We start from the raw sequence: 25,824 nt of genomic DNA, 5'->3' as shown, positions 1-25,824 counted from the left end.
TATTTGGCCAGTGGTTATTATACCGGTCGTCACTGCCTTAGGCGGTGTTGTCTTATCTGAGCTGCGTGGCGTAGGGGTGGCGTCTGACCGGACCGATGTGATCGCTGTCTCCTCGGTCCTTGCGGGGTCGATGCGGCGTGCTTGTTCTTGTCAGAGCAGGCACGCTTGGATGTGCTCGATCTCTCCCCATTCCTCCCAGGGGTCGGGCGCGGTGGAGAGGTCGTGTGTCTCTCGTGCGTCATAGGGCTAAAACGGAAGGAATGGTCATGGCCGACCCTGGCCTTGGCGTTAGGTTCGTTCTGCTTGGCTCAACTGGGCTTTGGTCGTTCGGACCTTCGCTAACTGATGTGTCGTGGGCTGCTTGGCCTACTAACTAATCGGTGGCTTGAGACACCCCGGGGTTATAACCCTGATACCCCTCCTCTTGTTCGACGTTTTTTCTTGGGAGGTCGGAGTAAATTGTAATCATGATTAAATTATTAAGAAAATAAATGGTTCTAGATGAGAAAGTGGTAAGAGACAGAAACAATTAAAAAAATTTGGTTGGTTAGAAATACTTCGGAGTTCCCAATGCAAAATCGTTTAGAAAAGCTATTATAGGAAATGAGAGAAGGACAAAATTTAATGTTGTTATTTCTTCTATTAACTTTCTAGATCTATTAGTTTAACAAGTAAACAATATCAAACTTTAGGTAATTTTTAGCTAGCTAACAATCAGCCATTATATCCAAACAAACCCTTAATCAGGTTGAAGAGCTCAGCATTTCCCCTTAAATAAGAACTAATATCAATACACTACCGTACCTCCATGTCGTTATTTCGGCTGATCTAGAAACAAGCTGATTTCGACTGATTTCGGCTAATTCAATAGTATTCTGTGAGAGAGAATAAGTTAAAACAAGCTGAAACAAGCTGAGAGGAGATCAGCCGAACACGCTTGTCACAGTTCGCCGTACATTACCTTCACTCTTGTCTGGAACACGCTTGTCACAGTTCGCCGTACATTACCTTCACTCTTGTCTGGTTCTCTCACCTAGTCACAGCTCACCATACCTTGGCTTCACTCTTGCGAACTGTAACGCGCTGAAGAAAGTCTGATGCCCCTTAGCCACCGCAACTTGTCGAGAGGGAGGTGCGCCAAATGTTGGATGTCCATAATTTAGTGAAAAGCATGTAAAAGGAATAATTTTTACCTCTTATATTCTGGACAATGGGCATTGTGCGTGTTTGGGACCCCATATTCTACGGTGGCGGTGCTCGTCGACGAGCTGCCCTGTGATTAGGGGAGCAGGAGCGGGAGGTGGGTAGCGCGGCAAAGGCGGCAGGAGCTGCCGGTGGCCGGTGGTGGAAGCCGAGGGCGGAGACGAGGACAAGGACAAGGGTGCTGCTGTCGATGAGCTGCCCTGTGGTTAGAGAAGGGCGGGGCTGAGGAGGCGGCGACGGGAGGTGGGTGGGACGACGAGATTGCGGGAGCCGCCGGCCACGAGTGGTGGATGCGCGAGGAAGGAGGTGTCGGGGTGGGGCGAGTGTTGGAACAGACGGGTTGTGCGATAACAACCTCCAAAATATACTGCAGAGAGGTTTCGACATGCTTCTCTCTATCCATGTGAGTTCATGGAAAAAAAACTTTTTAAATCCGTACCACCTTTTGTCCTTTTTTGAAACAGGACCACCTTTTATCCTATCATAAGAGTTACTCCCTCCGTTCCAGAAGAGTGTCGTTTTTACTTTCAGACATCTTGTTTGGCCATTTGTTTTATTCAAAATTTTTATATAAATATCATCTATTTTGTTATGACTTATTTTATTATTAGAGATACTCTAATAATGATTTATTTATTTTATAATTTATATAAAATTTTTGAATAAGACGAATGGTCAAACATGACGTCTGAAAGTAAAAAAACGTCACTCTTTTTTGGACGGAGGGAATAGACATTTGTTTTACGAAAACAGGATCAGAAGCTATAGGCCCTGTTCGCTTCGCTGAAAAGTCACGACTGAAAATACTGTTTGCTGAATTATTTGGAGAGAAAAACATTATTTCCTCGTCGAAACGGTACGCTCATCAGTATATTATTCTTTTTGCCTACGCATCTGGGAAGGCATCGCTCGCAGTGCAACGACAACAAACAAGGCATCGCCCACGCACGTACGCACCGCACTCTTTCGTTCCTCTCGTGCACGTCTCCGACTTGGCCAGCATCTCGGTGCGCAGCTCAGCTCTCTCTAGTGTCTAATCGTTCACCCACGAGGCCACCATGCTCACCGACACGGCGGACCCATCTACCAGACAATTTGTGGGCCCCGTGTAACAGAGTCAGAAGCCTCCCACAAGCGAGCCGGTTTTTGTTTCCTTCCCGCACCCGCAAGCCGCAACAACGGAAACAACGGCTCCCGTTGCTCATCCCCCCAAAATACCAACCGGAGCGAGGAGAGCAAAAAGGGGGAGAGAAAATGAATTGAAACGAACAACGCGACCCGCGACGCGAGGGAACTGCCACCGGTCTCGGCGCCTCCGCGCCCACAGCCTCTCCAATCTCGAGCGCGGTCCGGCCCGGCTGCTCCCTGCGTCAGCTCGCGAGGCCCTTGGAGCTTCGAGTCAGATCCGGGCGGGCGGCCCAGGGTGGCTCCGGTGCCGTTGAGCCGCGTGATGTAGGGTTTTCGCGCGCCGCAGAGTGGGACTGGGAGCGATGGGGCGCCGGAAGATGTCCGCGGCGGCACCGCCGTCTCGGAGCTGGTCCAACGTTGGCGGAAGCGTCATCCCCGGTGAGATCCGTGGCTTTGTTCCATGTGTGGCGTTAAGGCGCTGCGAGGTGTTGTGGATCGGCTTGGTTTCATGTCCAGCTAATTTAAGGGTGTTTGGTTCGACCATTCTAAATGAGGTGGTGCAATGAGTCCATTCCTCAAATTTGGTGGAATGACTCCATTCGTAGTACTAATTTGGTGGAATGATTCCATTCGTAGTAGTAATTATTAATCTGTGAGGAATGGATTATTAGCTTGCCAGGAATGAATTATTAGCTTGTAAGGATTGAGGTGATGATGAATAGCCCATTCTATTCCACAAACCAAACTAAAAAAAGAGGAGTGAGAAGATGAGGAATGAGAAGATGGACTAACCCATTTCTCAAACCAAACACCCTATTAGCTTTTAGTTAGCTGACGACAGGTGCTGTTGGTCTGTTTTCCTTTTATCTCATGTATTTGTTTATTTTGCAGAACTTCGAGCGAAACACAAAATGGACTTGGAGAATTTGACTCTGACAAAACAGCCACTCAGAACATTGCATTTTTTCCTGTTAGCCATGTTACAATACTTGAAACGATTAGCGACATATATCCTGAGTAAGGGTGGTTTCTTCTTTCTCCTAATTGTTTTGTTGGTAGCTCCTGGAATCTTACTCGTCGTTTCGGATGGCCAGAATAAGAAGGTGTGTTGCATGTCCTTCTCATGTCTTTGTCTTAATCTATGGGATATGGATAGTCATTTTATAAGAACGCATGTTACTGTTTTTTTATATCATCTTGGTAATGTATTTGAAGTTTTGAACACTAATGTTGTTTGGCTGACATGTATGCAGCATGTGCAGGAATTCCTTAGTTATGCTAAATTTGTGTTGTGGTGGGCTTCATTAGGTGTGGCCTCGTCAATTGGACTAGGCAAGTAGTATTTTCGCACCTCTCAACATTGCGGACTTTAAAATAAAAGCAAATTAATAAAATTTCGCTGGAGTCCTATAAATATTTGGTTATCATGTCTTAACTGTATAGTCAGTGTGGTATGCTTGAAGGCTTTGAAACATATATTCTTCAATAAATTAGTTAGGCAGAAAAAGGGTACTTTATTTTGGTCTTCATTGCTGAATTAGTGTATTAAAGGAATGATATGACCATCCTATTCCTGCTTAGTTCGTGTTTGCAACCATATTAGGATTTTATAAAGAAAACAGTTGAAGGTGGGCACCAATTGCCAGATTACATATCAAATACAGACAACAGGAGAAATAACTGGCACTAGCTTGCAGTGAATAGTGGCTTCACTGTTTGCCTTTTTCATGCTATAATTATTTGCTTCTCAATATCTAGCTGTCACATGATCCAGATCCTTGCCAGTTTTGTGTGAATGGTTCATCTGTAACTGGTTCTTCATCTATTTCAGTACACTAGATTTAGTTACCCTACAACAATTTACTGTGCTGGGCTGCTGGCACCTTTTTTTTTTGCTGCATGTACCTAGCTGTCTATGCAGAGCAGCCACATCAAATAAGTATGCAGAAAGCTGATGCCTTCTTTCCCTTATTTGGAAGGTTATTTATGGCCAGTTAGTCTTGAGACATTATTCTGTCAAGCTTCTGTAACGTTATTAAATCAATGCAAGTAGTCATGCCTTTTTTGCTAAGCATGGTCTGTTTGTTATCCGGATTTGACTGCCTACAATTAATGCTTGTTAAAGTTGGAAACTGGGACCTGTAAATTTGGAATGTTTTATTGCTGCAACAGAGAAGAAAACTCATTTTCTAAGCTGATGATTTGAAATTTTAAATGCAGGTTCTGGTTTGCATACATTTGTGCTGTATCTAGGTCCTCATATTGCTCTGTTCACTATTAAGGCTGTCCAATGTGGTCGAATTGATCTGAAAATGGCTCCATATGATACCATACAGCTAAAGGTTGGGCCATCATGGCTTGACAAGAAATGTTCAGAATTTGGACCGCCTATGTATCCAGCATCAGCTCATTCAGTTAGGATCCCAGTCTTCGACTTACTACCTCAGATACAGCTGGAAGCAGTTCTTTGGGGAATTGGGACTGCGCTTGGCGAGCTCCCCCCTTATTTTATATCACGAGCAGGTAAAATTGCAATGCCTTTATTTTTCCGTCTAAAATTAAGTAGTGATATTATTATATAGAGGAGTGGTCCTGGTGCAGTGGTAGATCCTCCACTTGGGGCCTGGGGTCTCAGGTTCGAACCAGCCTCAATGCAAAATTGGCAAGGGAGCTGTCTAGAAACCTTCCCCAAATCCTACCTTTGCGTGAACTTTCATCACTGGGTGTTATGCCTGTTCAGTGATATTCTATGTTATATTCCTCGACAACTTTTGCCAATCGCTGTACAGAAGTGTTACTAGTCTCTGTATTGCTTCTAACTGAATTATTTCAACAACAACAGATACATCTTTCCTACAGTTTTACTATGTAGCATGCTGGTTCGCTGTCACTGCATTCATTTAACTTTGACTTCATGTCCTTTTAGAGGCCCCTGAATATTTTGCATAATTAGTATTTGCTATATTGAAGGGCGGGCCTGGTGCAAGCGGTAGAGTCTTACCGGCTGTGACCGGAAGGTCCCGGGTTCGAGTCGCGGTCTCCTCGCATTGCACAGGCGAGGGTAAGGCTTGCCACTGACACCCTTCCCAGACCCCGCACAGAGCGGGAGCTCTCTGCACTGGGTACGCCCTTTTTTTTTTTAGTATTTGCTATATTGCTATGTTGAGTTTTTTCCCCTTAAATTCATAAAACTCATCGTATAACTGAATAATAGATCAATGTGCATAAGGCTGTGCCCACGCTGATTATTTAGGTAGCATTTGAGGTTCTGTGGAGCTTCAATCGTGTGATGGATTTTAGGGAAATAACTATTTAGAGGAATGTTGCCTGTAAGTTCTTGGGAAGAATTGGAAGGCTAGTTGTGGCATTCTGTTTCTGTTCTTTTAATCAGTTTAATCTGCCTAACCTAAATGGATGTTGTGTCATGTTGCAGCTCGCTTATCAGGTAGCGAGTCAAAAGCTGTTAAGGAGCTTGATGCCGCTACTTCCAAAGAAGATGGGCCAGTAGCATCCACTCTTAATCGAACCAAGCGTTGGCTTCTCTCTCACTCTCAACATCTCAGTTTCTTCTCTATCTTGATACTTGCTTCGGTTAGTCTCCCGTCTTCCATCCTTTGTTACCAAGTTCTTCAATGTGGATATTTTACACCCATAATTTATGAACCATTTGACTTTGTGCCTTCACAATTAATCTTTTTTGCACCTTTGTACCATGTGCAAGCTTTAGCTCCACATTTAAAAGCTGTCTAGATAAAATGACACCAACAAATAAGCGTATGGAACATTCCCTGTACAGCAGTTACCATAGGTTGCTTTAAAGGATTTTTATTCTATTTTTTTTAAATAATTGCCTCATTTTGATGCTCTTATTAGGTTCCGAATCCACTCTTTGATCTTGCTGGTATTATGTGTGGGCAATTTGGTGTGCCTTTCTGGGAGTTCTTTTTTGCTACTTTGATTGGGAAAGCCATCATCAAGACTCATATTCAGGTGAGGTATCAGATCTCATATTGTTTTATCTTATAATATAATAGCCAGTAGTTATGTTTATTGTGATTTGTGTGTGCCTTTGTTCTACTTGTTGCCACACACTTTATTGTTAGCGCGTGTTCAATCATTTGGAGAGATTTCCAATGATGGTTAGTGGTCTTTTTAATCTTTGAGAAGACATTCATTTAGTAACTTAATTAGATGGAAATGTTCTTCCATGTTGCATAGTTTCATATGCTTGTATGCCATCATTCTTATTGACTTGGATTCAAATTTTGAAATCTTACTGTTTATCTGAGAAAAAGCCAACAACATAATTAGATTTAGACTGCATGCTAGTCTTGTTTATGTTAGGCCTTGAAAGCTTAGCCCTTTAGACATGATTTCAGCACAAACTATGTCAGGATTCTCATGAGTTGCTTTGATCTATTAATAGGATGAGCGCTCAGTGAGTCGTGTCCTGTTTATTTCTCTATCCCCTAATTAATTCTTGAATTCCTACTTGCAATAATAAAACTAATTATAGTTCAGTAATGGAATACAATGTGATGATCTGGATTTGGTTTGGTTCTGTAGGTTTATTGTTTATCCAAATTAGAGAATATAAAACCACCGAAGTTTAAAATGAATTTTTATTCCTGAAGCGCTCACTAAAATTAATTGTGATACTTCTCTGGTTAAGCTAAAAGGCAAGTTTTATAGGACGGCGATTAGACCTGCTATGTTGTATGGTGCAGAATGTTGGCCTACGAAAAGACGACATGTTCAACAGCTAAGTGTCGCGGAAATGCGTATGTTGCGTTGGATTTGCGGTCATACAAGAAAGGATCGAGTTCGGAATGATGATATACGTGAGAGATTAGGGGTAGCGCCAATTGAAGAAAAGCTTATCCAACACCGGTTGAGATGGTTTGGACATGTGCAACGGAGACCTCCAGATGCACCGGTGCGTAGCGGAATCCTAAGCCAGGACAGTAACATGAAGAGAGGCAGAGGAAGACCGAAGTTGACTTGGGTAGAGGCAATAAAAGGAGACTTGAAAGGATGGAATATACCCAAAGACTTAGCCTTAGATAGGAGTGCTTGGAAGACAGCTATTCACGTGCCTGAACCTTGATTGCTTCTGATGGGTTTCAACTCTAGCCTACCCCAACTTGTTTGGGACTTAAAGGCTTTGTTGTTGTTGTTGTTGTTGTTGTTCTCTGGTTAAGCTTATTATGGTACCTGACTTCCTGAATTTTTGAGTCATTTTGTTTTTTGTCAGGTGGTTTTGACTCCATTACCGGTCTAACATGCATCATTTTTCCTTCTCTCGCAGACACTATTTATCGTGTCACTGTGCAACAATCAGCTCTTGTATCTTATTGAAAAGGAGTTAATCTGGATATTTGGTCACATTCCTGGGTTTTCTGCCACCCTTCCATCTGTGATTGCCAAACTCCATGCTGCCAAGGACAAGTATCTATCACCACCAGCCCCAGTCTCAATGTCCTCACAAATGGAGGTCAGTACCTTCAGTTTAAATCTCTGACCGTTTGAGCTTGAATGACCTGTCTTACCTGCCCGTAATTATTCATCTCAGTTTCTTATTGGTTCAATAATTGTACAGGAGAAACAGTGGAATTTCTCTTTTACATTTGTCTGGAACTCTATAGTGTGGCTTGTGCTTCTGAACTTCTTCATTAAGATAATCACGTCAACAGCACAGGATTATCTCAAAAAGCAACAGGATATGGAGATGGAACTTATTTCCGATTCCCCACTCCTGGACCATTCTAAAACTAACTAGTGGCGCAGCTAGCGGTGTTTATTCACAACTGCTAGCTGCAAAGATTCTCCTCTGTAGCCTTGACTCCTGGCTAAGCCCCTGCAGATGATTTCAAGTTCCAACAATTAGTATTAGTAGTTATTCATCTGTACAGTGAACAAAAACATGGGCTTGGTTAACTTGTCAGGTGATGGCTGCAACCTTTTGTCATTGAGCCTGTACTGGCAGTTCCACGAGGAGTCATTCTGTTTATTTTTCGGACATCTACACGGATAAACAGTAGGGATTGTTTATGGACCACGGTTGGCTTTGCCGAGATGTATTCACTCATACCTGTTCCTATTTATTTTGGGAACTTGAAATGCAATAGAAACCGGGTAGGATTCAACTCACAACATTTTAGCTATGGAACAGTGTTTTCTTCTCACAACATTTCAGCATCAGCATAAGCCAAATTTTAGCATAAGCGAATAGGGTGAATGATACATCATTGTGTCAAGTTTACTGTCTGCATTTGGTTTGCAATTGGCGCCAGCAAGAGCAAGCGCACCTAATCGAATTTGCTAGCTCCGCCCTACGGTACCAAGTCTTCCGGAGCAGGTGTTGAATAGTCTCCGGCAGAACAATACGAATCATGTTGCACTAATGGATATGATAGCTAATGTGTTATTTAAAGTACGAGTACCACAGATGATTTGCGCCGGAATTAGGGCTGCCACCAAGAAATCAAGAAAAGCTCGTCATCTCACCAGAGTCCAGACCAGCGAAAAACTCTGTCGTTCATTTGCACCGGAATTAGGGCTGCCACCAAGAAATGAAGAAAAGCTCGTCATCTCACCAGAGTCCAGACCAGCGAAAAACTCTGTCGTTCAATCAGCGGGCATTCGTCTCAACGTTCAGTAATGGATTGCTGAGTACCACAATCAGCGGCAAGTGCTCTGGAGTCTGGATCTCTCGTGTCAGGAGTGCGATTACACCTCAGCAAACACCATGCTAAGCAAACTGTACCTCAACCTTTTGTGCTGTACGTCAACGTACTGCCGCCGGGACTTGTTAGAAGGAGGCGAAGGCCTTTACTTCCATGGAACCAAACAACTGCGATATGATACAATACAAATAGAAGGCGCGTGACATATTACTGGCAGTCGTAGTGCGGCACGACGCCGAAAGTTGTAGCAGAGATGAATGAAAATTTTCCAAAGTTAGCAGTTGCTCTCACGCGGGGAGGAGCGAATACAGAAGACACCACATCCCCTGTTTACCAAGCGTTTCTAGCACGACTCCGATCAGAGTCATTCTATGCATAAAAAAGTTTCTGTTCGAGTAGTCCTGTGTGAAAAGGCTACCAATACAAAAGAGCGATCGCTACCTAATGCCGTGCCTAAGCGTCATTGCAGTTTTTGTTTTTCCAGACGCCGTGTCTAAGCGTCATTGTTTGTTTTTGTTTTCCAGACAATTTTCATACTATAGGGAGTTGGTCCACGGCGCTCCAGCGTTAGCTGCTGGCAGCCAAAGGGTGGTTTCAACTACTTTGCTCGCGCTGATCACTTGAGGAACTTGGAAGGAACAAAATTCGGGCATCTTCAGAAACGCGGCAGCACAAGCAAATCAGTCTCTGTCGAGTGTCGACAATCAAGCAAGAGGGCGGGAGGATTGCAAGAATAAGAATCGCACTTAGGTTGCCTTTTCAATTTAGGGGATAAATAGATCTTAGCCTTACCAGGCCTGTTCTTGTAATCTATTGGAGTATTCCCTAAAAAGGGCTGATCGTGTAGACGAACCATGTTTTCTTTTCAATATATAGTTTATAAAAATGCACAACTCTTCTGCGTATTCAAGAAAACGCATCAAATAAAATAAAAGAAAAGAAAAGAAAAGGACAAACGGTGTACTCCATATTCACATCAGGTCACTTCCAAAACACCAGCAGTTTCCTCGAAGATTCGCTATGCACGACGCCACGACCTGCCAAGAATGAAGGATGAAACGTGTTCCCACTGCCACCGGTCGTGGCACGTCAGCTGTACAAGGTAATGCACTGCTGCTGCTGCTGCTGCTGGCACGGAGCCGAGCGTGGATGGATGCACAGATTTTTCGTGGGAATCACTGTGGTTCCCCGGTGGCACGAGGCCGAGTCGGCGAGTCCCGGAGCCTCCGTCCGTCCGTCGCCCAGGAGGCGGCAGGCCCTAGTCCCCGCCGCCGGAAAAAGGCCAATTCCGGTCGCAGGCAGCGTGTCACGTGATTCGCGAGCGTGGAAAGGCCTTTTTGGCTCAGCTCGTTTCGTTGAAAAAATAAGTTAAAATATTTCAACTGATTCGTTGAGAGAAAAATACTGTTTTAATTAAAAAAATAAGTCAAAAAATGGATTATAAGAAAACTGAACTGGGCTCGCGGCGGCAGCGAACGGTTACCTGGCACGTCCTCTTTGAGAACGTCGTAGCAGAGCACTTCTGCAGCTGGCGCCGCAACTGCAAGACACCCGGGCCTGACGGACTGGCCCCTGCTCTCTGCCCGTGGGGGCGGTTGGCCCCTGAGTCCACGATGACTATGGTCTTGTTTAAATATAGGGTAAAAAGTTGTGTAACATAGAATATTATATTGGTTTTGTTTGGTTTATTCCATATTTAATTTGTTCGGTTTCTTTTTTCAGTCAGAATAATATTTTTCTTTCACAATAATTTAGGCAGAACAGTGTTTTTCAGTCAGTTTCAGTCAAAATTCTGCCAGCCGAACGGGACCATAATGTGTCGTATGAGATGTTTGAATACTAATAAAAAACAAATTATAGAATCCGTTAGTAATCCACGAGATAAATTTATTAAGCTTAATTAATCCGTTATTAGCACATGTGTTAGGGGATGTTTGATCCTGAGACTAAAGTTGAGGAGGTATCACATGAGGATGTCATATGAGGTATTCAAATACTAATAAATAAATAAATTATAGAATTCGTTAGTAATCCACGAAACGAATTTATTAAGCCTAATTAATCTATCATTAGCACATGTTTCTGTAACACCACATTGTCAAATTGTGGATTAATTAGGGTTAAAAATTTTGTCTCATAAAATAGTTTTAATCTATGCATTTAGTTTCGTAATTAGTCTATATTTAATACTCTATGTGTCCAAACATCCAATGGGACAACGACTAAAGTTTAGGAGGTGAATCCAAACATCTCTTACTGTAGCACTACATTGTCAAATCATAGACTATTAGGTTTAAAAGATTCATCTTGCAAATTAGTTGCAAACTATATAATTAATTAATTTTTTATTACTTTTTAATATTCCATGGGACATGGAGTAAACTAAGGGGGTGTTTGGATTGAGAGAGTAAAATTTAGGAGATATTAATGTTGCATAGAGTATTCAGATACTAATAAAAAAACAAATTACATAATCCGTCAGTGCTCTACGAGACGAATTTTTTTAAGTCTAATTAATCCGTCATTAGCGCATATTTACGGTAGCAAAACATTGTCAAATTATAGACTACGTAGGCTTAAAAAATTCGTCTCGCAAATTAATCACAAACTATATAATTAGTTTTATAATTAATCTATATTTAATACTCCATGAATTAAATATTCGATGAGACAGGAAATAAAATTTAGAAGGGGCAACCCAACGCCGCCTAAACCAGGCCTATAAAAATTGATTGACAAGAGATAGACTAATCAAGTCTCCCAAACCGGGTCCTGTCTTGGTCCCCCAATCCAATCCTGCATCCACCATTGCGAGAGATCATCATCGAAGCGAAGCGGAGGAGAAGGGTCGGAGGCGTGGAATTGTGAGCGTGGGCTGATGGCGGCGGCTGTGGCGGCCCCGGCCGCGGCCGTGGCGGCGGGAAGCAGAAATGTCGAGTTCATCCGCGCGCGCAGCGACAAGCGGGAGTACCGCCGCGTGGTGCTCGCCAACGCGCTCGAGATCCTACTAATCAGCGACCCCGACACCGACAAGGTCAGCCCCCGTCTCCGGCCGCCGCCGTTCGCCTGCTCTTCTGCTCCTCTCCCGCGTAGCGCCGCGATAGCGAGGAATGCTCGTGGGCCGAAGGCTTACGGATCATCTTGTTTGCGCGATTGATTTGGTTGCTAACCTCTCTCTCTGCTTCTCGCTCTGCTCAGGCGGCGGCGTGCATGGAGGTCGAGGTGGGCTCGTTCAGCGACCCGGAGGGACTTGAGGGCCTCGCGCACTTCCTCGGTGAGTTCACTACTTTTTAGAGTTCACTACTTCACTCCTCTCCTCAGTCCTCCCTCCGCCTCCCATCCCCTCGCTCATCTCGCTTTGCTCGTTTCCAACGCTTTGGTTTCTCCTTCGATTCGTTGCGTGCTCGTGCTGATCGAATCAGCAGTCGGATTCGTGTTGTTTCGTGGAGTGAGGATCTGGTCTAGGGCTCTAGCCAATGATTGGATGGGGATTGCAAGCTGCGCCTGGCCCCAGCGCGGCACTTTGGCCCTGCGATTCGCTCGATCGCTCGCGTGCGGGCCTGGCGTGGATCCCCTTTTGTGATCCGGCTGCGGTCTCGAATTGCCTCTTGGCGAATCACGGAGACGCCAACTTGGCTACTAGAGTTGCCTTTGTTCGTGGTGCTTTCCTCGGTCAAATGATGACGTTGCGTACTTTCAGTCTAAGTCAATGGATGTTCCTTCTGTAGCTCGGCGTGTTCTGTCCGTCGGATCAAACAATTGACGGTTTGGATGTACAGCATAATGATATAATCAGAGCAAGAGAGCTGTGCTTGTTTTTGAGAGCGTCCATGAGGATCCGTACATGCATCCCTTGTGTCCCAAGCTTTTTTGGCATCCCTTTGTGTCCCAAGCTTTTTTGGCCAGGACCCAGGGGCAATGCACCACTTTTCTCACAAGTCTTTAAAATTGTTGGGTTAACGTAAGTCGCCAGGTCGGTGACACTATTGAATCGCATCTATACTATGGAGCGATTCAGGAATTGTTTACTCAGGACAGGACCGTGTTTTCCAAATAAATCCAAATTGCTCCTGGACCTTGCTGCCTGGTAGGATCCTTGGCAGCTTCCTCGCTCCTGTTTTATATGATGGATGGGGGACGATCACAACAGTCCGTGCAGATCTTTATGTGCAGAGTGCAGACTGCAGCGGGCGGGTGAGTTTCACTAGTCACCGCACAAAGTAACGTAGCACTGTGGTACACACGTGGGACTACCAATTACGCAAGCACTGAACACTTGCAGGACTGTGCCCAACTACCTATTATTTGCCATGCATGCAAGGCAACCTGACAGTCTACGCTAGAGTTGCTGTAATCTTAAGTTGGCCCTGTTCGGCTTGCTAAAACTTGGCTGAATTGACTGAAAACACTGTTCTGGTTGAATTGTTGTGGGAGAAAAACACTGTTCCGGCTGAAAAAACAAGCTGAATAGTGTGGATTATAAGGTAAGCCGAACGGGGCCGAGTCGTCTAAAAAGATGTTTGATGGATACCAGTGTCATTGAACCAAAATTCATTTTCTTCTAATCATAGTCATGATTTCTTACCATCTGTTGTAATCTTGACAATACACTATCTGTTTCTTTGTTTTCTTCCTTGTCTTGGTATTGAGTTATTACCATGGTCTTGCTTACAGAGCACATGCTATTTTATGCCAGCGAGAAATATCCTGGAGAACATGAGTACACGAAATATATCACAGAGGTACATTCTATTCATCAATTCCAATCCAAGTGTGTGTGTGGGTGGGTGGGGGGTGGGGAGTGGGGATTCATTCTCATTTCATTTTGCCAAAAAATTTCACCCTCTGAGTTCAACAATTAACACAAATCACACGACCATATAGATTTGAATGAGTTCGACTATATGATTTTAGAAGCTGAGCCTGTCATAATGTGAGACCTGAGTTAGTGAAAAGACGAGGGGAAATGCTTTGATTAGACAGGTGGCCTTTTTTGACTCGTGCATTGTTCGGGGAACACTGTTTGTAAGGTTGTACCAAAAGGCCATACGGGCATGGTGGTTAGAGTACAGTCAAATGGTTCAACCTACCAGTCTTACCATACATGAGTAATGCAAATCTGTAGCCTGTCGTGATCTCGAACAAAACACACTTAGCTCTGCAGCTTGTCTCTGTATGGATATTTTGGTGGTGTCTTGTTACCCTTACATGGCATGGCAAATGCTGAAAAAAGGCAATACAAATTTCCTTTCATAAGTCAATGAGTTGCTAAGCTCTCTACACCTCGGACAGTTTCCTGCCTGGAATTCTGTTATTATGATTTGTTTAGAAGTTGACTGGGCACCTTATATTTTTTCAATAATATTCCTGGCCACTTTCAGTGTACATTGGTTACAACTTTGACTATTTGGTTTGGTGTAAAAATATCAGCATGGTGGCTCTTACAATGCATATACAAGCTCAGAGACAACGAATTTCTTTTTCGATGTCAATGTGGACAATTTTGAAGAAGCCTTAGACAGGCAAGTTTCTTGAGCAGTATTTTGCTCTCAGTTATCTATGTATGTTGGATAAGCTTCTGAGTTATGTTCTGCATTACTGCATGGTTATTCATTGAGTAAAAATGTGGTTATTCCTGGTGCACAGATTTGCTCAGTTCTTCATTAAGCCACTGATGTCACAGGATGCTGTTCTTAGAGAGATAAAAGCTGTTGATTCTGGTGAGCAGTTGTTTTGTGCATGGTGACTCTATTTGCATTTGACAAGGCATATCCTTCTATTTGTATTCCAAATAAAATAAATAGTAATCCTTGGTTCCAAAATGTAAGTCGTTTTAGTTTTGCCCTAAATCAAACTTCGTTATCTTCGGCGAAGTTTACAGAAACATGCACCAACATCTAAAATATCAAATAAATGCACTACCAAGACATATTCCATGGTGGATTTAACAAAACTAATTTGATGTCCCAGATGTTGGTGTATTCTTCAATTAACTTGCTTAAAGTTAGAGAAGTTTGACATAGGGCAAAATTAAAATGACCTTATGTCTCAAAGCAACTAGCTTTGATGGTTGATTATTTTTATACTAGTCTGAGTTAACAACCATAATAACTATATAATTTGCAAATGTTTTATTTGCAGTAAAGAGTTCCACGTCCTGTCTAATTTGTCTATTTTATTGACCTTACAGAACACAAGAAAAATTTGTTGTCTGATGGCTGGAGAATGTATCAGGTACTTGGAAGTTCAGCATTGTCAATTAAAGATACATCAGCTAATAATTTTGCATTCTGTGTCATCTGTCTATCAGAAACAGCAGTCAGTAGTGCATAAAGGCATTTTGAGTACACAATTTTCTTATTTGTAAGGTGTGCTTCTATATATTAAAATAAAATAACAGTTTAAATCTTTAAGGCAGTCATAATTATGTTACAAACAGAATCAACCATAGTTTGCATTATCAAAGTTTTGGTTCTCTTAAATATCCTAGTTTATCAAATTAATCTTACAAGTTATGCTTCCATATTATGAGAACACCACTGTAATTTTTTTGTAGCAATTATACTCACTTTGGAACAAGAATCGACCATACTTTGTATTATCTAAGTTTTCAAACTTACCAGCTCACTTGTGGCCTCAGTTTCTTTCTTTTTTTGTTCCTCTCACAGCTTCAAAAGCATCTGGCTTCAAAGGATCACCCTTACCACAAATTCAGTACAGGTAAGAATGCTCTATGTTCAGATAGTTGCAGTGGGTGCTCATTTTGGCAGCTTATTATCTTTGCTAGTTGTTGGACCTAACTAGTTTGGGAAGCAAGAATTATGCAAAGAGAAGAGCTGAAGGAGCTAGTAGTAGTATTGCTTTTCAATCACTCACAAAGGTTACTCATACATGGAGGTAGTACCCTCCTTATATAGGCATTTAGGTCTGGTTGCTTCAGTAATCAACATAGCTACAGTAACCAACTTTCTATCAGTACCTTTTCTCTCTCTCTGGCGCAAACACAGCTGCTATTCATTGCATTAGAAGCATAGATCTCAGACTGTTACAACTCAGTTCAAGCTAGCAATCTAGGGACATCTTCTGGCCATGCATTATTGTGTATTCATGGGAATTTTTAATCCCAAATATGTAATAAGTTTTGGATTTGTCATTTTGATTTTTCTAATTTTCCATTTAATATATCAGGAAGTTGGGAAACACTAGAAACTAAACCAAAAGTGAGGGGCCTGGATATCAGACTTGAACTTCTGAAGTTTTACGAGAATTATTCAGCAAAACTTATGCACCTTGTTGTTTATGGAAAGGGTAAGTATTGCAAATTAGTACATTGGAGTACATAAGCCTATTTGTTACTGATAAAATGATTTTGTAGAGAGCCTCGATTGCATTCAGGGCTTGGTTGAGCGTATGTTTAGTGACATAAAAAACACTGATCAGAGAAGTTTCAAATGTCCAAGTCATCCTCTTTCAGAGGAACATTTGCAGGTAGAAGATGGAATGCTTGTCAGTTCTATTTGTCAGCGCATTCAGTTCTATTTGTTAGAGAAAATTGGTTTAATGATGGCAAATGTGGGCGATTTCTGTTATACAGCTTCTTGTCAAAGCACTACCAATAGAAGAAGGGGACTATCTAAGAATTATATGGCCAATTACACCTAGCATCCAGTTTTACAAAGAAGGTCCTTGCCGTTATCTGAGTCACCTCATTGGGCATGAAGGCGAGGGGTCCATCTTCCATATTATAAAGGAACTAGGTAAGTTTACTTCCACAGTTGGTTGTTTTACTGACCTTATCTACTCGAGATATAGTCATGTCATCCTTTACTTGTCAACCTGTAACATATCTAATCTGGCTACTGTAGGATGGGCCATGAACTTAATGGCTGGAGAGAGCACTGACAGTAATGAATATTCCTTTTTCTCAGTAAGCATGAGGCTCACTGATGCTGGTTATGGTCAGTTTTGATACATATTTGCTTACTTAAACTAGCATAACTATTTTAATTTGAAGCACTTTGATATTACTTAAGCCTTTTATGCTGCAATGATTGTACATTGTAGAACACATGGAGGATATTGTTGGGTTGATCTTCAAATATCTTCATCTATTAAAAGAAGACGGAGTCCATGAGTGGATATTTAATGAGGTAATGGAAAGGGTCATGGTTTACATATTAAGTAATATTATATTCGATGAATTGCTTGTTTTCATGTTATATTTTCCTTTCACAAAATATTTAGAGGTTGTTTGTTGCCAATACCGGTTGATAAGTCATAATATCAACTCTTCTACATGTGGTTAGCATCTTGTGGAACAAATGAATTGATTTACATTCAGTTACACAAAAAGTAAATGCTAATATTGTCATTTTCTAGCTTGTGGCGATAAATGAAATGGAGTTCCATTATCAAGACAAAGTCCATCCAATCAACTATGTGATGCATACTGTCTCAACTATGCGGGTATATTTCGCTACAACCTATAGCATGGTCCAGCTTTTGCAGTTATTTCTAATACAAATTTATCTTTATAGGTAATATATTGTCTTGTGGTATTCTCTTTCATTGACAACACTAATCAACAAACATTCTACTGAGTACAATTTCTTTATTGTGTCTGAAATCTGTTGAACTGTAACTTCATCTGTTCCTTATTATCCTTAGACTTCAGTTTCAAATATTTGTAAGCTGTATTGCAGTTGTTCCCACCAGAAGAATGGCTGGTTGGAGCAGCATTACCATCAAAGTATGCACCACAAAGAATAAATATGATACTCGATCAACTATCACCTGAAACAGTAAGGTATGCTCTGCAGTCTGCCATCTATATCATTATCCTTGTAAACACATATACATGAAATGGTTCTTTTCTAAGATATAAAAAGGGGGAGAGCTTGTAAATCAAGCAATAGAATCAAAATTATCTTCCCTTTTGCCACTTCAGTTACTGATGAGTATGCAGATCAAAAGAAAAGAGCAGCAAAGCTGTAATAAACTTTGTCAACTAGAGTCCCTTCTTCAATCTCATAGTTCAGCTAGCAGTAGGAGATACATTAGTAACTCTGGCAAATCTTGTGAAATCTCCCTTTCTGTCACTGGGGGGCAAATACAACAGCCTACTCACTCTTCTCAAATATAGCTGCTCTTTGATAATCTCGGTTTATGATTTTGTTCATTCACATATGCATATATGTATCAGAAATGCTGGGAGTTGATGGAACTGTGCTCGGATGTACAGTGTTTAATTTTGGAAAAATCATGATCTGGGAAGCTCCACATGCTTAGTGTAAGCACGTGTTGGCCTAGCTATCTTGTAATCCATACCCACCCACCCACCCCCAAAGAAAAGACCAACCATGGACTAACTTGGTGGCTTTATATTAAGAGAAGAAAATAGGCACTCAAATTTGCCTCGATGAGGACTTGACCTCAGTCAACTGACTCTTATAGTCCATACAATTTGGGTAACTCTTTCATAGGTGGTAGTTAAAATGTTAATCCCAGTAGCTGATTATTCCGCTTTACTTTCATATAATCGAATTTATTTTCTATCTACTTTGCCCATTATACCATATGCATTTGTTCTTTCTTTTATGCAATACTTCTTTCTCTTTATTTAGAATATTCTGGGAGTCCAAAAAATTTGAAGGATCTACGAGTTCTGTTGAGCCCTGGTATAACACACCATATTCAGTTGAAAATGTCACTCCTTCTGTGATACAGGTTCACCTTTTCAAAAGCCCCGTTTTCTTGTATTCCCTCATCTTATTGAATTCCATCTTATTTCACCTAACCTGTTGATGTGCTAACATATTGTTATTGATTTTCTCTACTTGACAGCAATGGATTAAAAAAGCTCCTACTGAGAAACTCCATCTCCCAAAACCTAATATCTTCATACCAAAAGATTTATCTCTTAAAGAAGTGCATGAAAAGGTCAGTTTTAGAGTACCTCAATGCTAACATCATTGTATTTTTTTTTACTCGAACACGCAGGAGAATCATCTGTGTACTCATATTCATATGAAATTGTTGGGACCTTGTGTAGTAAATAACTCTAACGAAAAGGACAATGTTTTACCAGGTTACTTTTCCAACAGTGTTAAGGAAGAGCCCACTTTCACAGTTGTGGTATAAGCCTGATATGCTGTTCTCCACACCAAAGGTTCATATTATCATTGATTTCCACTGTCCATTATCCAGCCACTCCCCTGAAGCAGTTGTTGCTACTGAGCTCTTTGTTGATTTGTTAGTAGATTATTTGAATGCTTATGGTAAGCACGAATCTGTAACTTTGGTGTACTTTTATATTTTTCCCATGCATAACAATCAATTTAGAGAGTACTGCCAACTTAAGGTTCATGTATACTATCTGCCTTTTTTGCAGCTTATGATGCTCAAATTGCTGGTTTATTCTATTCAATATATCTTACTTCGGCTGGATTCCAGGTATTTTTAGTTACTATGATTGCTTATATCCCTCAGTGCACACAGTGGGTGCTCCTAGCAGCTATATGCTTCGCATTTATAATTATCATGCTGACTGTTGCAGTTCTGATGCAATGTGAAGTTACTGCTATTATGCTAATTTTTGTTAGAACTCTCCCATTTAACTTTAAATGTTTATTAAAGGTTTCTTTAGGTGGTTACAATGACAAGATGAGAGTTCTCTTAAATGCCATACTAGTACAAATTGCGAATTTTGAAGTTAAGCCAAACAGATTTTCTGCCCTGAAGGTAATATGTGGATCTTATTACTTTCGTTATTGTTCTCTTTCATAATATTTCTAAGCCGCATTTAACCTTACAGCTGATATGTTATGTCAGATTTGAGTTGTTGACATGATATTTGGGAGTCTGAAAAAGTACCAAGGTTCCATGGACCTTGTGCTCTGCATGTGTTATTCTTATTCATTATTGAGATATATTTGTTAGCTTACAAGTTATATGGAAGTTATGGCAGTCTTCCAAAAATCATCTAGCTAAATAGAAGGTTTTCATACTTAAATTTAGTTTATACAAATGAAGCGATCTAACATAATTCTTTTAGAAAAACAAATTGTCTTTATTTTGGTGTCTAAGCTATGCACCTAACCATCCAGTATTACTGTCTTAGTCAATACATATTAGAGATGCTAACAAATGTGACCTTCTTTCCAAATTATAGGTTGTTTTAGCTTTTCTAGATCTATAGTTTTTACTATGTATCTAAATTCTTGCAAGCGGTAGAGTCTTACCGCCTGTGACCGGAAGGTCCCGGGTTCAAGTCGCAGTCTCCTCGCATTGCACAGGCGAGGGTAAGGCTTGCCACTGACACCCTTCCCCAGACCCCGCACAGAGCGGGAGCTCTCTGCACTGGGTACGCCCTTTTTTATAGTTTTTACTATGTATCTAGATTCTAGATATATCGTATATCTAAGTGCATAGCAAATGCTATGCATCTAGACAAGCCAAAACGACCTATAATTTGGGATGGAGGGATTAGCTAACAAAAAGACACCACAATTTGTGCAGGAAAAAAATAGGCTATTAAGCATATATCCTATTAATCAAGCCCATACCTAGGATTTTGAGGCCTTGGTGTTGCAATAGTTGGTATGTAGTTTCTAACTCTACAAGACGTGGAAAAGTAATGAACTTCTTTGTTTCACATTTCACAAATAGAACAAAGCTAAATTAATAATAAAGTGAAGTTCATGGTAACCAATAAAGGATGTAAATTTTGAATGTGATCAAACCTTGATGCGAATTTGTTGACACGAGGTCAATAGAATTGAAGCCATAAGCATCCACATCCAGAAGGCAAGAAGCCATAAAGATATTACACACTGTCCAGAGTAGTAACAATGTGGGCTTTGGCCGTATGTGGAACCTAACCCATACTTGGAGCAAATTTTAGGCTTGACATAACTGGACTTAGTGACTAAGTAGTGATTGGGGGTCCTTAATTTTGGGGGGGCTGGTGCTATCGCGCAACTGTGTCTAGTTCCAAGGTTTAACTGTTTTGTGATGGTGCAGTTTTTTATGCATTCATGCATAGCAAGTGGCACATTGCATCATGATTATGATGAAATAGAGCAATATGCACATTTCGAAAAGTCAGTGATGCTAAGGATTATCGTTATTTCTTATGAGTAATTACTGACCAACATCTTAAATCTCAGGAAACTTCTGTCAAGGACTACCAGAATTTCAATTTCCGACAACCTTATTCTCAAGCTTCATACTATGTCTCTTTGATATTGGAAGATAAAAAATGGCCTGTAGCTGAGAAACTTGAAGCTCTTTCTAAGCTTGAATCAGATTCTTTTGCAAAGTTTGTACCACACCTACTGTCGAAAACATTTTTGGAATGTTATGTTCAAGGTTTGGCATTTGTACCGATCATAGTGTTAATTTATTTATGTGAGTCTTGAGTGGAAAATATTTCTAATTGCACGTTTACAATTCTCCTTGTAGGGAACATTGAACCAAGTGAAGCAAAATCTGTCATAGAAGAGATCGAAAACACTATATTTAATGCCCCCAATTCTTTGTTCAAATCCATGTCTCCATCAGAATATTTGACTAAAAGGGTCATCATGCTTGAAAATGAGTTGAAATGCTACTACCAAACTGAGGGATTAAACCAGAAGAATGAGAATTCATCAGTTATCCAATATATTCAGGTATAGATGTCTTTTTTTTTTTTTAAAGAAGGTATAGATGTCTTATGTCCTTCCATGCAGTAAGGGCCTGTTTGCTTTGTGGACTGAACCTGTCTGGCGCAGGCAGCTCTCCCAGGCGGGGCTGGATGAAGCTGCCTGGCTGGTGCTGCCCAGGCCAGGCTCCCAACCAAACAGCCCTAAGTGCAATCATACCTCCATTTTTAAATATATGACGTTTAGGACAAACTATTTAGTTAAAAATAAACTAAATAGCTTGTCCTCAGCGTCATATATTTGAAAACAGAGGGAGAATTAATCAAAACTTAAGTGATTGGTGGTTTGTACTTTGTACCTTTAAATATTGTGGAGAGGATTGTTGGTGGTTCACTGGTTATCACTGAGTTGTGCACTCAGTGAAACTCATTAGATTCAGCAAGTTTTACCCCATTTATTTAACATTTTAAAGCTCTGTGATACAATATTCTGCTTACATGCAAACTAATATCAAATACTCAAACTCAACAAGAATTTATTTATAAGTCGGAATGAATTAAGTCTTCTCTGACCCATAGTCAATATAAGAATTAAACACTCTCCCTGGTTCATTATATCTGATTTTCTGATTATATATGGAATGTACCTTGCTAAGGGACATTCAAACTAACTGTAAGCATTCCAAGATACTAAGTATCTTTAATATATTCAGGTGCATCAGGATGACGCCATTTTGAATATCAAACTTGAGCTGTTCTCTCTAATAGCAAGCCAGCCAGCCTTCAACCAGCTACGAACTGTTGAACAACTTGGGTATATAACAAGTCTTTCTCTGAGGTATATGCTTGAGGTTTTTGTTACATGTACTGCTTGTCAATTTCTCCTTTTAGGAATAAAATGAAGATTTAGTTCACATTTGAAAATTGAAATATCATTTAGATCTTAGCTTACAATGATTGCTACATTCTACAGATTCGACTATGGAGTCCTGGCACTCCAGGTTGTTATCCAGTCCACAGTAAAGGTACACGTGAACCTAGAGTAGTTTTTTCTTTCTTTCTTTCTTTCTTTTTTTCTTTTTTGAAAAGAACCTACAGTAGTTGTTGCTCCTGCTGATATTTTGTTGGATGCCTAGGATCCTTCATACCTTGATGTTAGAGTTGATGAATTCTTTAAGATGTTTGAAAGCAAAATCTATGAACTCTCCGACAAGGATTTCAAGGTCAGTGCTTTTGATTTTCCATTCGCACCTAAGGCCTTGTTTGGATGCGCATGTATTCATCCCAATCCACATGTGTTGAAGTGGATTGAAGTGGAATTAAACTAAGTTCCATTCCATTCCACTCCAACACATGTGGATTGAGATGAATACACATGCATCCAAACAAGGCCTAATGAATTTTTCCAGTAAACCATGTGCTCTGCAGTGCAAAATTGTTGTTCCTTTTGTAAGTACACCATGCGACGCTCTTTAACATCACCACCATTGGATTGAAAGAAGCCACATTTACCACAGGACTCATTATTGGTGAGAACATGTGGACCTAGATAGTGGATCAAAAGGATGGGAAACTATGGGTGAAAAAAATCAGAAATATGACGTCATAGTCTAAGTTTATCCTCATTTTTTTTATTTTCCTGTAATATTGGACTATTTGTATGCTCATAACCAAAGGACCTTAATTCATATCACTGGACTAGATCTTTTGCGCTTGAAGCATTGACATGGGCTTTGTTATTTCAGAGAAATGTGAAATCACTAATTGATTCTAAACTGGAGAAGTTTAAAAACTTATGGGAGGAATCTCATTTCTACTGGGGAGAGATTGAGGCTGGAACTCTGAAGTTTGATAGAGTCGAGTCTGAGGTAAGTGTTCTCCTTTCAGCAACAATGCCTGTAAAGGAAATTGTATCAAGTATAAAGCAAACAGGCTGTAGCCTTTCAAGTAAAACACATAATACTGTAATAGTTGAAAATTATCACGAAATTTATAATTGTCACTATCTTATATTCAGAGGAAACAGAAATAAGAAGATTGTGCCAGTAATTGTCAAGATGTATGACATTCGCTAACAAATGTAACAGGTCGCAATGCTAAGAGAGCTCGAGAAAGAAGAATTCATTGAGTACTTCGATCAGTACATAAAAGTGGACGCACCTCAAAGGAGGACAGTAAGCGTGCAAGTCTTCGGCGGCAACCATTCGGCAGAATTCAAGAAGGCGATCGCCGAAGCTGATCCGCCCAAAATGTACAGAATTACTGACATATTCGGCTTCAAACGATCGAGGCCGCTGTACAGCTCACTCAAGGGTGGTCCGGGCAGGATCACCATGGACTGACAGCCATCATGCAGCTATTCCTTAGTTTTCCTGTACTTAGTTTAATAACCTGTGCATACGCATGAATTCGATTCTGAATCCTGCATCAGATTCGATTGCACGATTGATGCTATTCTTCACTGATTGGCTTTATTAACCAATAATGCACGACAGCGTCACTTTCTGGGCAAATCTAGGGAGCTGTATAAAGTCATGTATGTTCACATAATCACATGTCTATCTGCGTTTCTTCTGACAGCTATGCAGTTTGTACAGTTACATGTCCACAGTGCACTAAGAACTAGAAGGCGCCATGAGGAGCCGAGAGACCAACACAGAACACACTGCATCTTCTACACACCACACCAATATACAGCTTGAGCCTGGCTGCCAGTGCCCGACCGCCTGACGCCGGCCGAGAACCGTCAAGGCGCCGCCATCCGCACGTGCATCGTCGTCGTCCCGGCTTCAGCACGCCCTGGTGTGTTCGCGAACGGCCGCCGGCGCCCCCACTCGAAGCCGCTGCGGTGCAACCGGCACCTGAACGAGCCCCGATGCCCCGTGGGCGAGCACACGCAGTAGTAGTGCGGCGCCGCCTGGGCCTGATGGGCACGTGGCGCAGACGGTGAGGGCGACGGTGCCACGGCCGCCTGCCGCTCCCGCCGCCTGACCGCGCAGCCCGGCGGCAGAGCCGGCAGCCCCGGATGGCACATGCTGCTGGGTTACAAAAGGTGAGACGATCGGCAGCTCCACCGGCTATACTACAGAGGGCGCCGAAGAATGGAATCGGGTTCCGGCGTTTTCAGGTGGTGGGAGATGACTAGACGTGGGGAAAAGGGCGGGGAATATTTGTGGGCAGGGTGGTATGGTATTGGTATGGCATGGTAGCCCGCCGGCGATGGTTTTGCGAGCCGGTGTGACGTGGAGGGAAAGGTGGGGTGCGTGGCCGCCCGGGAGAGGAGAGCGTGGCGCGCGCGGCGTCGGCTTCGGCTGGGATCGCGTAAGGAGGGGTGCGCGGCCGTGGCGTTCTGAATTGCTTTGGTTCTTGGCTTCTTCCACGCGACCGGGCCCAGACAGACGGACAGGATGGTGGTAGATGGTAGAGCACAACTGCACAAGCACGTACTTCCATCCTCCCGCAGCTTCTTTGCTACTTTGCGGCGGCGTTTCTTATCCTCTCGTTTCATCCGAGCCAAGTGGAGTGGAGGGCCCCAACTGATCGCTTGGGACGTCCGTCCGTCTTGTAAAATTGACTATAGGAAGCGCTATGTTGCGTGTCAGTTACTGAGGGGCATTGCCTCTGGGATGCCATGAAAATATGGTGCTCACTTTTCTTGTTCACACTGGTATTTTAAATTTGGTGGAATTTTATTAAAAAAATATTGTTTTTATGGCTGGGAGAATCAAAGTAGCAAAATAAACTTGGTTGTGCTGGCTGTCGAAACCGTGGAAGTGAATTTTGATCCTGTCACCTGGAAGATCGTTTGGCTAACCTCTTGCAAGAGCAGGGAGCACGAGGCATGGGCTTGGATGGACGAACGATGCGATCAAGGTGGCTAACGGTTGAGTGATGGGCTTCTTTTCTGGTTACAAGAACTAGAGACAAAGCAGCAACCATCGTCTTCATATGTGCATTTCGTCGCGAAACTGCTATCACCCTCTCAGGTGGTTGCTCTAACAAAGGAGGAAATGGCCTTCAAGAAACAGTGTGGTGAACCTTTGCATTTATGTAAAAACTCTACTCGCTTCTCCTTTGTCCTTTCTATGTGATTGAGCAGGTGCAAGAGAGAATGATGGCTGAATTGACCATTGTACCTTGCCTCTTTGTTCCATTTTTCGACAT

At 41.8% G+C, this 25,824-nt stretch overlaps 2 protein-coding genes across 3 annotated transcripts; both read left to right on the top strand.

Moving 5' to 3' along the window:
* The first annotated feature begins 2,398 nt into the window (after nt 1-2,398).
* On the top strand, nt 2,399-8,484 carry LOC136450549 (vacuole membrane protein KMS1-like). Of its 2 annotated transcripts, none has more exons than XM_066451038.1 (8): nt 2,399-2,769; nt 3,223-3,434; nt 3,594-3,663; nt 4,552-4,854; nt 5,765-5,922; nt 6,205-6,321; nt 7,640-7,825; nt 7,931-8,484. In XM_066451038.1, exons 1-8 carry the CDS (start codon nt 2,694-2,696, stop codon nt 8,108-8,110), a joined length of 1,302 nt encoding a protein of 433 aa, XP_066307135.1. In that variant the 5' UTR covers nt 2,399-2,693; the 3' UTR covers nt 8,111-8,484. The 2 variants fall into 2 exon arrangements, with proteins under 2 accessions (XP_066307135.1, XP_066307134.1); XM_066451037.1 differs by having other exon boundaries at nt 3,585-3,663.
* A 3,298-nt stretch (nt 8,485-11,782) lies between these two features.
* Nucleotides 11,783-24,160, top strand: LOC136450546 (insulin-degrading enzyme-like 1, peroxisomal). Its single transcript, XM_066451032.1, has 26 exons — nt 11,783-12,051; nt 12,216-12,291; nt 13,692-13,759; nt 14,448-14,539; nt 14,664-14,737; nt 15,208-15,251; nt 15,686-15,737; nt 16,206-16,325; nt 16,393-16,505; nt 16,612-16,774; nt 16,883-16,975; nt 17,082-17,167; nt 17,397-17,483; nt 17,720-17,823; nt 18,641-18,743; nt 18,861-18,956; nt 19,105-19,294; nt 19,408-19,469; nt 19,653-19,757; nt 21,185-21,386; nt 21,480-21,688; nt 22,374-22,498; nt 22,634-22,685; nt 22,797-22,883; nt 23,406-23,528; nt 23,748-24,160. The coding sequence occupies exons 1-26, from the start codon at nt 11,896-11,898 to the stop codon at nt 24,000-24,002; spliced, it is 2,937 nt and encodes a 978-aa protein (XP_066307129.1). The 5' UTR covers nt 11,783-11,895; the 3' UTR covers nt 24,003-24,160.
* Nucleotides 24,161-25,824: the final 1,664 nt, after the last annotated feature.

This window comes from Miscanthus floridulus, chromosome 5 (assembly GCF_019320115.1).
Source record: "Miscanthus floridulus cultivar M001 chromosome 5, ASM1932011v1, whole genome shotgun sequence".
In the NCBI taxonomy this organism is placed as follows: domain Eukaryota; kingdom Viridiplantae; phylum Streptophyta; class Magnoliopsida; order Poales; family Poaceae; genus Miscanthus; species Miscanthus floridulus.
The sequence above is the reverse complement of the archived record's forward strand: the minus strand, read 5'-3'. Positions and strand labels throughout refer to the sequence as shown.